The 15145-nt window shown below is 38.4% G+C and overlaps 1 protein-coding gene across 1 annotated transcript; it reads right to left on the reverse strand.

The window, feature by feature from the left end:
• Positions 1 to 11947: 11947 nt before the first annotated feature.
• LOC149154372 (uncharacterized) lies at positions 11948 to 12412 on the reverse strand. The gene has a single exon (XM_089444127.1). The coding sequence runs from the start codon at positions 12410 to 12412 to the stop codon at positions 11948 to 11950; it is 465 nt and encodes a 154-aa protein (XP_089300253.1).
• Between the last annotated feature and the right edge of the window lie 2733 nt (positions 12413 to 15145).

Here is a 15145-nt window from a genome sequence, read left to right on the forward strand (position 1 = left end):
GCCTTCTCTCTTACACACACAGGGTTTTCCTAATCTCGTCTTCTTTTCTTCTTGATTCCCTCAGGAATCTTTAAGTTCTTTATACATACGTTCAGTCATAACTGATTTTTTTAACTAAAATTAGTTCCTATAACAGAATTCAGTTGTGGTTGGCCTGGCTGTCCACGTGATCGTCCACTTGTCTTCTTCCTCTAATTTTCTTTCATTGACATGTCCGGATGCTCCTGCATCATTGCCTAGCTAGATTATACTATTAACAAATTCGAAAAAAATCATAAAACTTATAACCTTGTTCATTTATCAACCTTACGCCATATACCCACCCTCTAAAATTGAAAATATACATTTACACAAATGTACAATTTCACTATAAAATAATAGATGCATAGTTCAAATTGATTGGTTCCATAACCTAACTCCATCATTAGGGGAAAACAAAAATCTAAATACATATTTAAGTTTAATTAGAAAACTTTATCTCACCATGAAAATAAAAATGTGTTTCATTGTTCTAAGTTCCCAATCTTGGTTTCATGTTATTAATCAAAAGTATTTATTAAGTGGTTTATATACTCTGATTAGCATCATTTTCCACATGATGTTGATTGGTATTTTTCATGGTAATTTTATCATTTCATTAGGTAAATGCAAAAATGTAAACATGGATTTAGATATGTAAGATACTTACTATTTGAACTTCCATCCATTGATGTAGGGGAGAGGACATGAAGCCATGGTCTTTCATTGATGACCATGAGATAAAGATCTCAATAAAAAAAACATCAATATGAGAAAGTTCAATAGGAGGACATATATTAGCCTAAATTTACATAGTGATGGTAGACTATGACATAAGGTTTTCCTTCTCAAAAGTAGCTTAGATAATTTCAATGTGACAAGGGAGACTAGGCTTAATTACCTCCCTTTTGTATCCCTTGATTTAACGGGGAATGTCTACGAACTGCTCATGTGACTTGCAGTGCTCCAAAATAATTTCTCCATTGTTAAGCAACTCTAATGAAATGACAGTGTCAATGTGTTTTTTCTTTTATGGAAAACAAAATTATTGGACAATGGAACTGTAGAATTGTTGTCACAATAAATTGTTGTGCTTCATTATTGTTCCTGCCATAAATCCTTCAACATTCTTCTTATCCAAAATACTTGACATGTTTTTGTTGTTGCAGTGACATATTCAACCTTTGTTATTGATAATAACGTTATTGACTGCTTCTTGAAAGTCCATGAAATAACTCCTGAACCCATGTGAAATACATAGCCCGACGTGCTCTTTATATCATCAACACTTCACGCCGAATCACTATCAGTGTAACCAACCAAATTAAAATAATTTTCTATAGCGTATAACATAACATATTATTTTGTCCATTTGGCATAACTTAGTATTATTTTGGCTGCCTGCTAATCTGTCTCCTTTGTTGTCTCCATAAATCTTGACACGAATCTCACTACATACATTATATCATGGCTACTTGTTGTTAAGTACATCAAGCAGCGTACCATACTTTTGTATAATGTCAGATTGACATTGTTGTTACAGTGTCCCTTGTTGTTACAACCTTCTTTTGTTAATTTCAACCCCATGATAGTTGAAGTTAGTGTAGACTTGTTGTCCTACATATTAAGCCTCTTCAAAATCTTTGTGGCATACTTTTCTTGAGAAATAAAGACGCCATTTTCTGTTTGCTTCACTTTGATGCCCAAAAAATACCTTAACAACTCCAAAATATGTCATTTCAAACTCACTTTTCATGACTTCTTTGAAGTCAACAATGAATAGGTCATTACTCCTAGTGAAAATCAAATCATCTACGTATAAAACAGTAATAAAATCCCTACTGTCACTCTCTTTGATGTAGAGAGTAGGTTCACCATCACATTTTTCAAAGCCATTTTCCAACAAGTATGCATCTATCCTGTTGTACGATGCATGCAATGCTTACTTCAATCTGTAAAGAGACTTTTCCAATCTATATACTTTTTCGTCTTGGCCTTGAACCTCATCACCCGGTGGCTACTCCACATATACTTCCTCTTTCACCACTCCATTAAAAAATTTTGACTTCAAATCCATTTGGTACACCTTTCATCTATGTTGTGTAGCGATTGACATCATTGTGTGCATTGTCTCCATTCTTGTGACTGACACAAATGTCTCCACATAATCTCTTTCATGTTGCTGCTTATATCCTTTGACAACCAACTTTTCTTAATGCCTTTATATCTTACCTACAACAATTCTTTTGGTCTTATAGACCCACTTGACACCTATAACTTATTTTCCTTCTGGAAGGTCCATTGATTCCCATGTGTAACTTCTTTCTATAACTTCCATTTCTTTGTTCATTACTGCAACCTATTTTTCTTCTGTAACAACATCTTGAAAATGAATTGGATCATCTACATAACAAAATAGTGCATATAAAGAATTCAGACCTTCACTGCTGTCAACTTCATTTTTCTCATATATTTCACTTAAATTTACGATTTTTTGTCTTCTCATGCTTGCAGAAGATGGACTTGACATGTCACTTGATCTTTCGCTTGGAGAAGATGATGTTGTGAGTCTATGCGATGAACTTGGATTAGTATCTGCTTGATTGCATGACACTTTCCTATTTCTTGCTGATAGTGTCATTTGATGACTACTTTGTTGTCCTTGTATAGGTGTAGGAGGAGTCACCAATGAGGAATTACTTGCTTCTTCAAATTCCTCTTTGTCTTATTGTGAAATGCAGGTTGTTACATTGATTGTCTTCTCCAAGCTTCCATCCCATGCTTCCTCTTCTATGAACTGCACATCTCTACTAATTATGACCTTCTCGGTTAATGGATTGTAGAGCTTGTAAGCCTTGGATTCATCACTATATCCAAAAAATATTAATTTCTCCCCCTTGTTGTCCAACATTTTCCTTAAATCATCAGGGACATGTGCATATGCCACACATCCAAACACTCTCATATGAGTGACGCTATGCTTTCTTCCGCTCCATGCTTCTTCAGGAATCTTGTTCTTGACACTTTTGGTTGGACACCTATTTATAATGTACGTTGCATAAGTGACAACTTCAACCCAATAGTCATTTGGAAAATGCTTTTCCTACAACATACATCTTTCCATTTCAACAATGGTCCTATTTTTCCTTTCTGCAACACCATTTTGATGAGGTGCGTAGCTTGTTGTAAATTGTTTGTGAATGCCATGCTCCCTGTAGAAATGTAGGAACTCATTTGAGATGTATTCTCCACCTATTTCAGTCCTCAAAAATTTAATATAGTGTCCACTTTTCTTCTAAACAAGTTCTTTATATTGACAGAAGTGCTCAAACACTTCACTTTTCTGTCTTAAAAATTAGACCCATGTCTTCCTTGAATAATCATCTATGAATGTCAGAAAATAATAGCTGCCACCTATTGATGGTTTCTACATTGGTCCACATAAATATGAATGGATAATCTCCAAGGTTGCCTTTGATCTTATTGACTTTCCTGCTGGAAATGATTCTCTATGTTGTTTGCCCAAGATGCATCCTTCACATAAGCTGTTCCATTTTTCTCTGAGTGGAAATCCCTTCACCATGCCTTTCCTATGTAGAAAATTTAAATCTCCAAAATTATGATCACCAAATCTTAAATGCCATAGCTAGTTTTCATCCTTGACCTCTACTTGAAAATTTGTTTGTGCAATAACAATTGTTTGTGTAACAACAACTATCTGTCACTCTAACAACGACTACCTTTCTTTCATTTTTTGAATCCATTGATAGTTGTGCTTGTGAAACTTCTTCCTTCAAATTTGGTTTTATTTGAGGGGAAAAATTTTATTGTTTGTCATTTTCACTTTTGCAATCAATTGCTTACTTGGAAATTTATCCAATATTGTGCACTCTCCATTTTGAAAGAAGGCATTGTAGCCCTTTTGCACAAGTTCCCCAATGCTTATACAATTGTGCTTTAATCCTAGAACAAAATAGACATCTGGAATATACTTGTTGTCCCCCTTCTTTGTCACAATATTGAATATTCCTTTTTCCATGACAGAGACTTTGTTATTAGTCCCTAATGTCACTTCAGATTTCACACCTTCATCTAGTTTGGAAAAAATTTCTATGGTCTTTGTCATATGGTTGCTACAACCTGAATCTAAAAACCAAACATCTTTTTGTTTCTCTTGTGATACATTGCAAGCTAAAAACATGGTGCCTTGGTTCTGATTTTCTTCTGTGAAATTTGCATTTGGTTTGTTAATAAGATCATCTTTTGTCTTCCTACATTCATCTAAATAATGGCCATACTTCTTACAATAATGACATTGAACTTGAGATTTATCATACCTCTGACATTGTGCTTGATTTTGGCTTCGATTTTGAAAGCTCCCTCTTCCACCTCTATATGGACTTCTTCCACTCCCTCTTGCATTTGATCTTCCTCTGCCTCTACCTTGACCAAATGAAACTTGTGTCTTGAAATCATGCTCCAATGAGGTGTTTGTTGCTATATTCAATCTATGTTCATGAGAAATCAGTGATACTTGAAGCTCATCCACTTATAATTGTGAGAGATCCTTTGTCTCTTCTATGGTCACAACAATCAGGTCAAATCTTGATGGAAAACTTCTTTAAATTTTCTCAACTATCCTCCTATGTTTAGGTGTCTCACCATGAGACCTGATTTTAGTAAATAGTCCAATAATGTGTGTGAAAAATGAGTCTATATTCTCAGACTCTTTCATACATATGGTCTCAAAATATCTTCTTAGAATTTGTAGCTTTGTTGTCTGCACTTTTTCCATGCCTTGATAGGTTGTCTAGAGAATATTCCATGATTTCTTGGACTTTATTGCTATTGCAATCCTTGGAAATATTCTCTCATGAACTACTTGGAAAATGTAGAAAAGGGATTTTGAGTCCTTCATATTGTCTCTCAGCAAATCCTTTTCTTTTTGTGTCAATGGAAATATTCTCTCATGAACTACTTGAAAAATGTAGAAAAGGGCTTTTGAGTCCTTCCTAGTGTCTCTCAGTGAATCCTTTTCTTCTTGTGTCAAAGCATTATATGCTACTGCATATGTTGGTTCTCAGAACCCATTGTCCACCAAATCCCAAATATCTTGACAAGAAAACAAGACCCTCATTATGATATCCCAATAGTCATAATTTTTTCCATTGTCCACCAAATCCCAAATATCTTGAGAAGAAAACAAGACACTCATTATGATATCCCAATAGTTGTAATTTTATCCATTGAACTGAGGTATTTGTGAGTTAGTCAAGCTTGTGCTTGATGTGAAAAGAACTTCTTGAATTATGATATCCCAATAGTCGTAATTTTATCCATTGAACTGAGGTATTTGTGAGTTAGTCAAGCTTGTGCTTGATGTGAAAAAAACTTCTTGAATGTTACTATTTTTTTTTGTAAGCTAACATGGGACCATTCATATTCTATTAAATCGAGTTGAAACTTGTACAAGCACATGGTGGCCTCAACTCGCCCCAAAGGGAAACCGGGTCTGTTGGCCACCTTAAGTTTTTAACAGCCATCCAAAAACAGAAAATGTTGAGTCTTCTTGTCCAAGCTAAGTATACTAAACATTCAAAAAGATTACTACTAACTCCTATCTGCATCATATATTGTAACAAGATTTAGAACTAGCTCTCTGCATCCTAACTATGAAAATTTATACATATCTCCAAGTATCAGTCTGCCATGGCTTCCAGCTGGTCGCCTTCTTCCTTTATTCCTGAGTTAATCTTCTTTATCTATTGCTTTATCTCTTCCAGTTTGTTATCCTACATAAGAAGGGTTACTTGAATGTTCTGCATCTCTTTTTTTAGGTTAGGAATTCCTTGGGCCAGTTCCGCCATCTCCATAGCAACCTGCTCCATGGATTTTGCCAGGAGCCTCTTCATTACCCAATACACATGAAGAGCCTGTTTGTACAAGGTCATGCGCTCTCTGGTATTTCCTGGATCCGGCAACAAGTATTCCTAGTCATCCATTTTGGAACCCGACTGTCCCTGAATAGCTTCTTCCTCCATTCTTTGGATTATATTCCGGATGTCCTCGTCTGTGTTTTCGCTGTAAGCCCTCTCGGCATACTGGACCCTCCGCTTCAACGTTTTCCTGCCCCTTCTTTTGCCCACTGTCGATGGTTCGCTTCTCACTTGATTTACGGCCAGCCTTCCTCTCCCTCGTCCTCTTCGGCACCCTCCCCGTCCTCTGCTCCCTTTGTTGTCATCTTTTACCCTGCTACCCTGACTCGCTATGCCAAAAGGGCTTCCAAAGTAACTTTCCTCTCTCCATATTTTGCCTCTCGTTTCTCTATTCTTCGTTTCTTCCTGATGCCTGTCCTTAGGGGACTTCCCTTTCTCCATTACGCTCCTCCTTAGCTGCTCATGACCATCCTGCTCTGAATTATACATCTCCTCTTCATCTTCCGACCCTTCCATACCTGTCTGATACTGTTCCATTGCTTCCCAAGGGTCGTCCATATTTCCTTCCTTGCTCTTCCCCTTTCCGCCCCTGCTCGCCTCAGTCACTTCCTTCCTCATTCTTCTCACTGTTGCTCGTCGTTCAATCCTTATGGGGGTTGGCAGTCTGTCTTTCCGCCTTCTCCTTCCTACGTTTATCCTTACTATGGTCTCCACCACCCTGCTCCTTTGCTCTCTCCCTCCAGTTGCATATACCGAATACCTTCCCTCGCACCTTCCTCCTTCTTCATAGTTTTTCCTTTGCCGCCCATCCTCATTCCTCTTCCCCACTTCCCTCTGCCACCTGCAGTTTCCATAATCGCCCACTCCTCCTCGTCTTACTTCTGTGTTATCATACCCACGTCCCATCACTGCAACGTTTCTACCACCGCTTCTGCCTTTCATTACTCCAACTCTGCTTCTCCTTGGTATTATATCCCCTCTGAAGATCTTCCTGTATGCCGGCATCATTACCCATATACCAAATGGCTTATCATGGCCATTCGTCCCCGCCGTATTAATCCTCCTCATCGCTGTCGTTTTCACCCCGATCGAGGACCTATAGGGATCTTTTTTATAGCATTGTGGTTTCATTATGGTCCTAGGTGATTATTGTGATGAGGATCTCCCATCCTGGTTTGTTCATTACAGCTGGCCAGATGCTATCCACCTTTTCTCCCTGTTCTTTGCTTCCCCAATTTGCAAGGAAGTCTGTGGCTTTGTTTCCTTTTCGCCTAACATGGTTGATGATTTTATATTCAATACGCTTCAATATGTCTGCCAAGTCTTGAATGATCCCTGCCGTCCTCTAGCTCCTTGCAACTTGATCCCAGTTCTTCCCATTATTGCGATTTCTAAGCATTTCAACTACTATCTGCGAGTCGCCTTCAATTTCCAGATTTATGTAGCCGTTTCTAACTGCTATCCTAAGACCCTGGTATACAGCCATTAATTCTGCTTCATTGTTGGTCATTATGCCCCCCCAGTCTACATACACCCATCTAGTATGTCTCTCACTGTCTCTAAAGATACCTCCAAAGCCAGCCGGCCCTGGGTTTCCTTTGGAAGCCCTGCCAAAATTCAGTTTAATGAAGTTTTCCCCGGGGTAACTGAAATGCTCTAGACTCTGAGTTTGAGATCTTTGTTGTCTTTCTTTTGAGGGATAAACCATACCATAATCCATATTTAGATTAGCTAGGATTCGTCCTTCATCAGGGTTCGCTCTCCAATCCTCTTCCTCCCAGGTCTCAGCCAGAACAGTCTCCCTAATTAATTTTTGTGTTCTTCTCCATATCTTTTCTAGTGGATTCTCTTTGTCTAAGAAGATCCTTCGATTCCGTTCCTTCCATAGAAGCCATATAACAAAACCTATGGCTAGATTCCAGGTTCTCTCTACAACCAGGCATGAGAATTGGCCCCTTCCCCATTGGAAGATGGTCTTTTTAATATCCAGAGGGTCTCTACTAGATTTTCCAAAGAGGTTCCTGACTTCAACCCATTGTTGTTGAGCAAATGGGCAAGAGTTCAGAATGTGTTCCTGGGTTTCAGCTTCCTGTTTACAAACCTCGTTTCTGAAGCTTATCCCATGTCAGTATTCTTTCTTTCCCAACTAGCCATGCGAATATAGTTACCTTTGGCCACCACTTATTACTCCAGATTTTTCCCCATTCCAAAGTTTCCTCCTCTCTCTCCTGGCTAGTTGTTAAATAATAAGCTTCTTTGACTGTGAAGGTCCCTCTTGTGGATTTTCCCCATCTAAGAATATCCTATCTCGATCTAATTTTAATTTTCCTTGACTCCAGTTCTTTTACAAGTATCCCTTTCTGCTCATGATCTATATTTTCGTCCCATTCTTCTGGTTTTCTCCATATTCTCCATAATTCATCTGACTCCCCTTCTTTCCAGTATTCTTTTACATACTCTAACCTCTCGATTACAACCTTCTGATGTGTACTTTGCAGAGCTTGGATGCTGACCATTCTGTCTCTTTGTTGCCATGCCTCCTCCCAGAATCTAGCTGTACTTCCTCCTCTTATTTCCCAGAAGGCATATTTGTTTATGATGTCTTTGTTCTGGCTTGCCAGTTCCCATATTGTAGATCTTTTCGGGGTTTCTTCTAGTCTGAGGATGCCCTCTAATGTTAAGGGCATATTATATTTCTGTGTCCATATTTTTTCTCATAGGTCATTTCCGCCCCTCATCCACCTCCACCACATCTTCGTTCCTAGAACTTGGTTTAGGATGCCCGAGTCTCGGAGTCATAGACCTCCTTCTTCTTTTCGCTTTGTTAGGCTTTTCCATGAAACTAGTGCCCATTTCCTTTGTTGTTTTGGTCCTCCCCATATAAATTTTCCAAAAATTTCCTTCATTTTTGTACAAGCACCTTTGAGAGCAGCCATGACCGATAAAGGGTAGATTGGTATGGATTGGAGGACTGATTTTAGGAGTACCAATCTTCCTGCTATGTTCAACGAGCGAAAGGCCCAATTCGCAAGTCTATTCTTGAGTTTTTCTATTATTTGCTGCGAGTTTGCTATTCTTGTAGATTTATATCTAGCTGATTCCCCAGGTAATTTGTCGGTAGTTCTCCATATCTGAATCCCAGTGTTCTGGTTAAATGAGCTTTGATCGTTTCTAGGGTGTTGAAGATAAATGTACAAGATTTATCTTTTTTGATTTCCATACCCGAGGCTTCCATGAACAATTCCAAAATCCTTTTTACTCCCCTTAGTTCCTTTAGCGAGACCTCACAAAAGAGCATGATGTCGTCCACAAACTGCTGGTGTGTGATAGGCAGGTTGCTTCCCCATAGCCTCAACCCTTTGATCTTTCTTTCCCTCAACTCTTTTTTGAAATACCTTTCCAGACCCTCTGCAGCCAATATAAATAAAAAAGGAGATAATGGGTCCCCTTGTCTTAATCCTCTAGTGGTGTTGAAGGTCGAAGTTGGCGCCCCATTCAACATTATAGAGAAGTTAGGCGTTGATATCATATTATGAACCCAGTCTGTCCATCTGTTACTGAACCCAAAAGCCATGAGGATTGCCTTAAGGTACTTCCAGTTTAGGCAATCGTAAGCTTTTGACAAATCTAGTTTTATCATCATCCCTCACTGCTTTTTTTTCTTTAGAGAATGGATCACTTCCTGGGTGACTACTAATCCATCAAGGATTTGTCTTCCCTCTACAACGTCGGTTTGCTCCGGTGATATTATACTAAAGAGAATAGGTTTTAGTCTTTTAGCCAGTAGTGTAGCAATTATTTTATAAATTACATTGCAAAGGGCTATCGGGCGAAAACCGTTTGTTGTTCCGAAATTAGCATTTTTAGGAATCAGAGTAAAAAAGGTAGAGTTAAGACCGGGCCATACCTTCTGATTGATGCGAGATTCCTCTACCACCTCCAGTATCTCTTGTCCAAGAAAATACCAGCCTGCCTGATAGAATTCTGCTGTATATCCATCCGGTCCTGGGGCCTTGTTTTTCTTCATGCCCTTCACAATTTCCTCCACTTCTTCTATCGTTGCTGCCCTCATCAAAGCCCTATTTTGGTCCTCCGTTATTATCTTTGGGATTTCCTTGCAGATCATTTCTGTAGCCGCTCCTCTGTCCACTTGTGGTTCCGTCAGCAGGTCTTTGTGGTACCCTACTAGTACCTGTTCAATTCCTTCATGTTCTGTTATTCTCTCCCATTCTTCATTTTTGATGGAGAAAATTCTGTTCCTTTGCCTATGCTGGATCATGGCTTGGTGAAAGAACTTGGTGTTCCTTTCGCCTTCGCGGAGCCAATTTGTCCTGGACTTTTGTCTCCATAGGATCTCTTCCTGTTTCCTCCGCTCTTCAAGTTGGCTAATTAGAATTCCCTCCTCTCTGCTTCTCTCTTCGTTTCGTCCTTCTATAATAGTTTTTTGTTGTATCTCTTCCATTTTTTGCTCTAGTCTCTGCTTTTCCATTAGTATGTTTCCAAACTCCTCCTTATTCCATTTTTTGATTTTCCCTTTGAGTTCTTTGAGCTTTAGCTGAAAGGTATGCATCTTACATTTTCCTTTTTGTTGACTTTGGGTCCACCATTCCTCTACCTTAGATATAAACTGTGGATTCCTGAGCCATAAGGCCTCAAACCTGAAAGGTTTGTTGAGGGGGTTTTTCTTGATGTCTATCTCTAGTCTGATGGGCCAATGATCTGAGCCCATCGCCGGCATTATCGTGGCCTCAACAAATACATCCCTGTTCATTATTTGTTCTGATATTAAGAATCGATCTAACCTGGAAGCTATTTGGTTTCTGCCTCCTCTTCTATTATTCCAAGTATGGATGTCGTTTATTGTCGGGATGTCTACCAGTCTTTGCTCTGTAATCATTTCACTGAACTCCTCCATGTCTTGATCCGGTCTATTTATACCTCCTCTCTTTTCTTCTATCGATTTGATCATATTAAAGTCTCCCCCCACAATCCATGGTATCCCTGGGAAGATCTTTCGGATGTTTTGCATGTTTTTAAGGAAATTTTTTCGTTCCCTTGGTATGTGCGGACCATAGACACCTGTGATGAGAATCCACTCAGATGTCCCTATCATCCTAAATAAGCCTGAGAGGATTCGCGACAACCTTATCCAGTTTTCAAAATGCACCTTTTCAAGATTCCAGAGGATTGCTAGACCTCCTGCCGTGCCATTCGCATCCTGTCCCATCACCTCATAATGCATTTTTTGATTTCTCATTATGTCTTCTAATTTCTGGGAGTTGATATTCGTTTCTTGGATAATCATTATACTGGATTTGTCTTTCTTCACCCTGTCCTTCAGATACCTCTGTTTTCCTTCACTGTTAAGGCCTCTAATGTTCCAACTTGTGACCATCATTTCATAACTTTTTGGAGGGTTGTTGAAATACCTCTGAGAGAGGTATCACTCTGCCCGAGTTAACCAATATTTCTCCAATCGCTTGTATGGTTTCGCTCATTGTCCGCCTCCCTCTTTTCCTACCGCCTTTGCCAGAGCTGTCCATTCCTAAACTTGGAGTTCCTTGCAATGCTGTTTCATCTAGTTGATTTACTAGAGTAGTTCCTTTCTTTTCCTTGTATTTCTTGAATGTCTCTTTATACAGTTGCTTTTGAGCTTCCGGGATAAACCTTTCATCAAGATTTTTCCAGTCCTGTAACAGCCTTTTCAATATTCGTTCCTCCTCGCTTCCACTGTCCTTCTAGGGGTCGGTCTCCTTCTGAGGCTGTTCTACTGTCATATCCATGCTTTCCTCTGCTCCTCCTCCCGCCACACTGTCTTGGTTTAGGTCTGGCTCCTTTATATCTTTTGTGAGCTCCATAGGTTCCTCCACATTTTCGTCTTTTTCCATCTCCCCTTCTTCTTTCTGTAGGACCTTGAACTTGTTTTTACATTCTACTGACATTGTTTTAACAGGTTGTTGCGTTCTTATTGTTTCTTTCCCTGGTCTTCTTTTTCAGGGTATTTCTTGGAAACCCTCTTCCCCTCCTTCTGTACCTTCTGTCCTCCTTTTTCCTTCTTCTTTTTTCCTTAATGTTTCCTCTGTATCATTCAGTGGACATTGTTTGAAGAGATGGCTGTATTCATGACACCTTCTGCATCTGAAGGGTATGTGTTCGTAATCCATCAGTTGTTGCCACACTTCATCATGGTATTCTAGCTCTATGAACTCTGGCAATGGTTCTGCTATATTCATATATAAGCAAATCCTTGCATAGGATGTATACTTCCCTCTTTTTGTTGTCTCTGCTACTTTGACAAAAGTTCCGATTGTATTGCCTATGCCTTCCAGAATATCAGGATCCCAGAACTCTATAGGTAAGCCAAACATTCTTACCCAGATGGTTGCTGCTAGCATCTTTTCAAGATCAGGATTGTAGTGGTCCTTCCAATGCCTCATAAATAAACCAGCGTTATTCATGAAGTACGGGCCCCCTTCAAAGATTCTTTCCTTGTCTTCTAGGTTTGAAAATATCACTTTGAAAAAGCCCTTTGCCCCTAGCTTTAGATCTATATGCCCTTTCGGCTTCCATCTTTGTTGTATCCACTTTGCCAGGTCCTTTTCCAAAGGTCAGAACCCTACAAAATTACATATCAGTGCATGGTCCCTCATATAACATCTGTACTCCTCAAGTTTCTTGTTGGGGATTACGAACCTTGGTTTTTTCTGAGCTCTGGGTAGAGATCTGCCCCCAAGCCTTGTTTGCCATCGATTTCCCATTATTGGCGCATCTTTGCTGTTTTCCTTTGGGTCTCTTTGTATTCCGCTTCCACTTGATTCTCCCGCTATCACGTTTTTGTAGGAGGGGATCTCTCCCCTCCCCGGTTCCCCTGCCATGGCGTCTCTCAGCTTCTTCCTGATTTATATAACCTTCCTCCTCTTTTTTTAAGATATCGCTGACCCGGTTACGCGCAGAAGACTTGCTCTCCTGCACTTGTCTCTGTTGTCGCTCCTCTTACAGACTCACCACTGTTAGCCCTAGATTTACAAAAACCCTCAATTCCACCTCCCTCTCCGCTCCATCGCTCAGCATATACCCTTTTCAATTGTTACTATTAAACCCGATACCAATATTTGTTTTTTAAGAAAAAAGGTAAAAACCTAAAAATTTATGCACATAAACAACATAGTAATAACATTTTAAAACAAAGTAAAACAGAGGACGCACAGTGAAACTAGAAATATGACTATGACCATGACTATGACTCAGTGCAAACAAAGTATTTTAAACTCCATATGACTTTTGCGGAGTTTAACTTTTTATAACAAGACAAGAGATAAAAGCAAGTTATGTGTGGACACGAACTTAAGTTTAACTTTTCTATGACAAGACAAGAGATAAAAGCAAGTTATGGTTTCATGAAAAGACAAGAGATAAAAGCAAGTTATGGGTGGACACGAACTTAAATTAATTCTATGAAGTTTCATTTACTGCGCAGTAATAACCTGTGCTTAATAGTCACCAACTTTATGTCTTATTTTTCATGACAAAACAAGAAATAAAAACAAGTTATGGGTAGACAGTGACTTAAATTAATTCTCTGTAGTTTCGTTTACTGTGCAGTAACAATCTGGACTTAATAGTCACTAACTCTATGTCCTCTAGCTTGGAAAATATTAACCTGACATTCCTTATGTCATCTAGCTTGGAAAATATTAACATGACATTCCTTCAGCCGATACACAAAAATATGTTCTCTGCTGCCAAAGACGATTTGATTGCATACTTTCTGAGATTGGTTGCTGTGAGTCGTTTAATGTCGTGCTTGGGAGTAATTTTCCAACATGATATGTAGTGAAAATGTTAGTGGTCAAATTGATAGAAAATAATGAGAAATGTCGTGAGTTCTAAATGGTTGATTATGAAACAGTGAATATTGTTAATGGTCAAATTGATAGAAAATAATGAGATATGTGGTGAGTTCTAAATGGTTGATTATGAACTCTCGAGTGAACCGCTCCCTTAAAAAACGCCTTCGGCATAAATATGAAAAATTCAACATGTAAGGGATAGGAGTCTCTTTGGAGCTATCTTTATATGTTATTAAAGGTTATCTCGTTATTAAAGAAAATTTTGTTAGCTAATTGTGTTGATACTTTTCCAAGTTTTTGTGAGTTGATTGTATTGATATTTTGAAGACTTCTCTTCATTCTTGTGAGCGTGACCATTCTAATCGTGGATTATTCCCTTTTATCTGATTAGTTTTCATGCTCGTGAATGTGTAACATTCTCACTTGTGAATTCTTATTACTGTGTTTTTTAGAAAGGAGGAGCTAGTTCCTTTTTGACCTTATCATCTTTTTTTTTCTTCATATATTACATATATTGTACAAATACAAGTCAGCAAGCTGACAGTCAACACATCATATCGAAATCGCCATCATATACGCTGCAGAACGCAGCCATGCAGGAATCGAACGCGATCCGCGGGGGAGCAATCAGCCGCCCACACCGCTACATCATGCACATCAGGTGCGAATTCTTATTACTGTGTTGTCTTTTACATATTTTTACATGAAATATAAAACCTCTTAATAAACTTTTGGAATGTTTTTGTAAATAGTAATAATTATTTATGATGGGTTTATTCCTTTGCTTTAAACTTGGTGAGGGAACTATTATCGAAACCCTTCAATGATTGGTTATGGAGTAATCTTAGTTATAAGCTGTTATTGTTGAACTATCCTTTAGCATTTCATACTTTATTTTTTCATGATCCTATCCACTTTCCAGAACACATTTTTAGGTGGTATCATTTTTTGAATATCAAAAGAGGAGTTATTATTTTTAGGCCGGAAGTATAACGTAATATTGGGTTAATTATAAATTAACTTGCCTTAACCAAAAAAATTGAATTGGAACATATCTTAATAGTGGGTTAATTATAAATTAATTTGACTTAATCAAAAAGATTGTAATATATAATGTTTAATATGTAAAGAGTTTTTTTTTAAATATATTAATTTTATTTATTTCACATTTGATTGATTCATTTCATTTTTCTTTTATTATACAATGATGACTTCGTATAACCTGCAACATGATAACTAGTGTATCTACTTTGTGTTGTGTCAGTTCTACTTGCATAAAGCTTGCAACATAATAACACGTGTATCTTGCTTTGTGTCATGTCAATTTGGCCTGATTCGTAA

The sequence above is a fragment of the Pinus tabuliformis genome, chromosome 9, assembly GCF_031772625.1.
Source record: "Pinus tabuliformis cultivar Carrire ecotype Pingquan chromosome 9, CPIR1, whole genome shotgun sequence".
Lineage (NCBI taxonomy): Eukaryota > Viridiplantae > Streptophyta > Pinopsida > Pinales > Pinaceae > Pinus > Pinus tabuliformis.

What these genes read in the sequence shown, in the direction of transcription:
- LOC149154372 (XM_089444127.1), bottom strand. Translation starts at nt 12,412, where the DNA reads ATGAATAACGCTGGTTTATTTATGAGGCATTGGAAGGACCACTACAAT.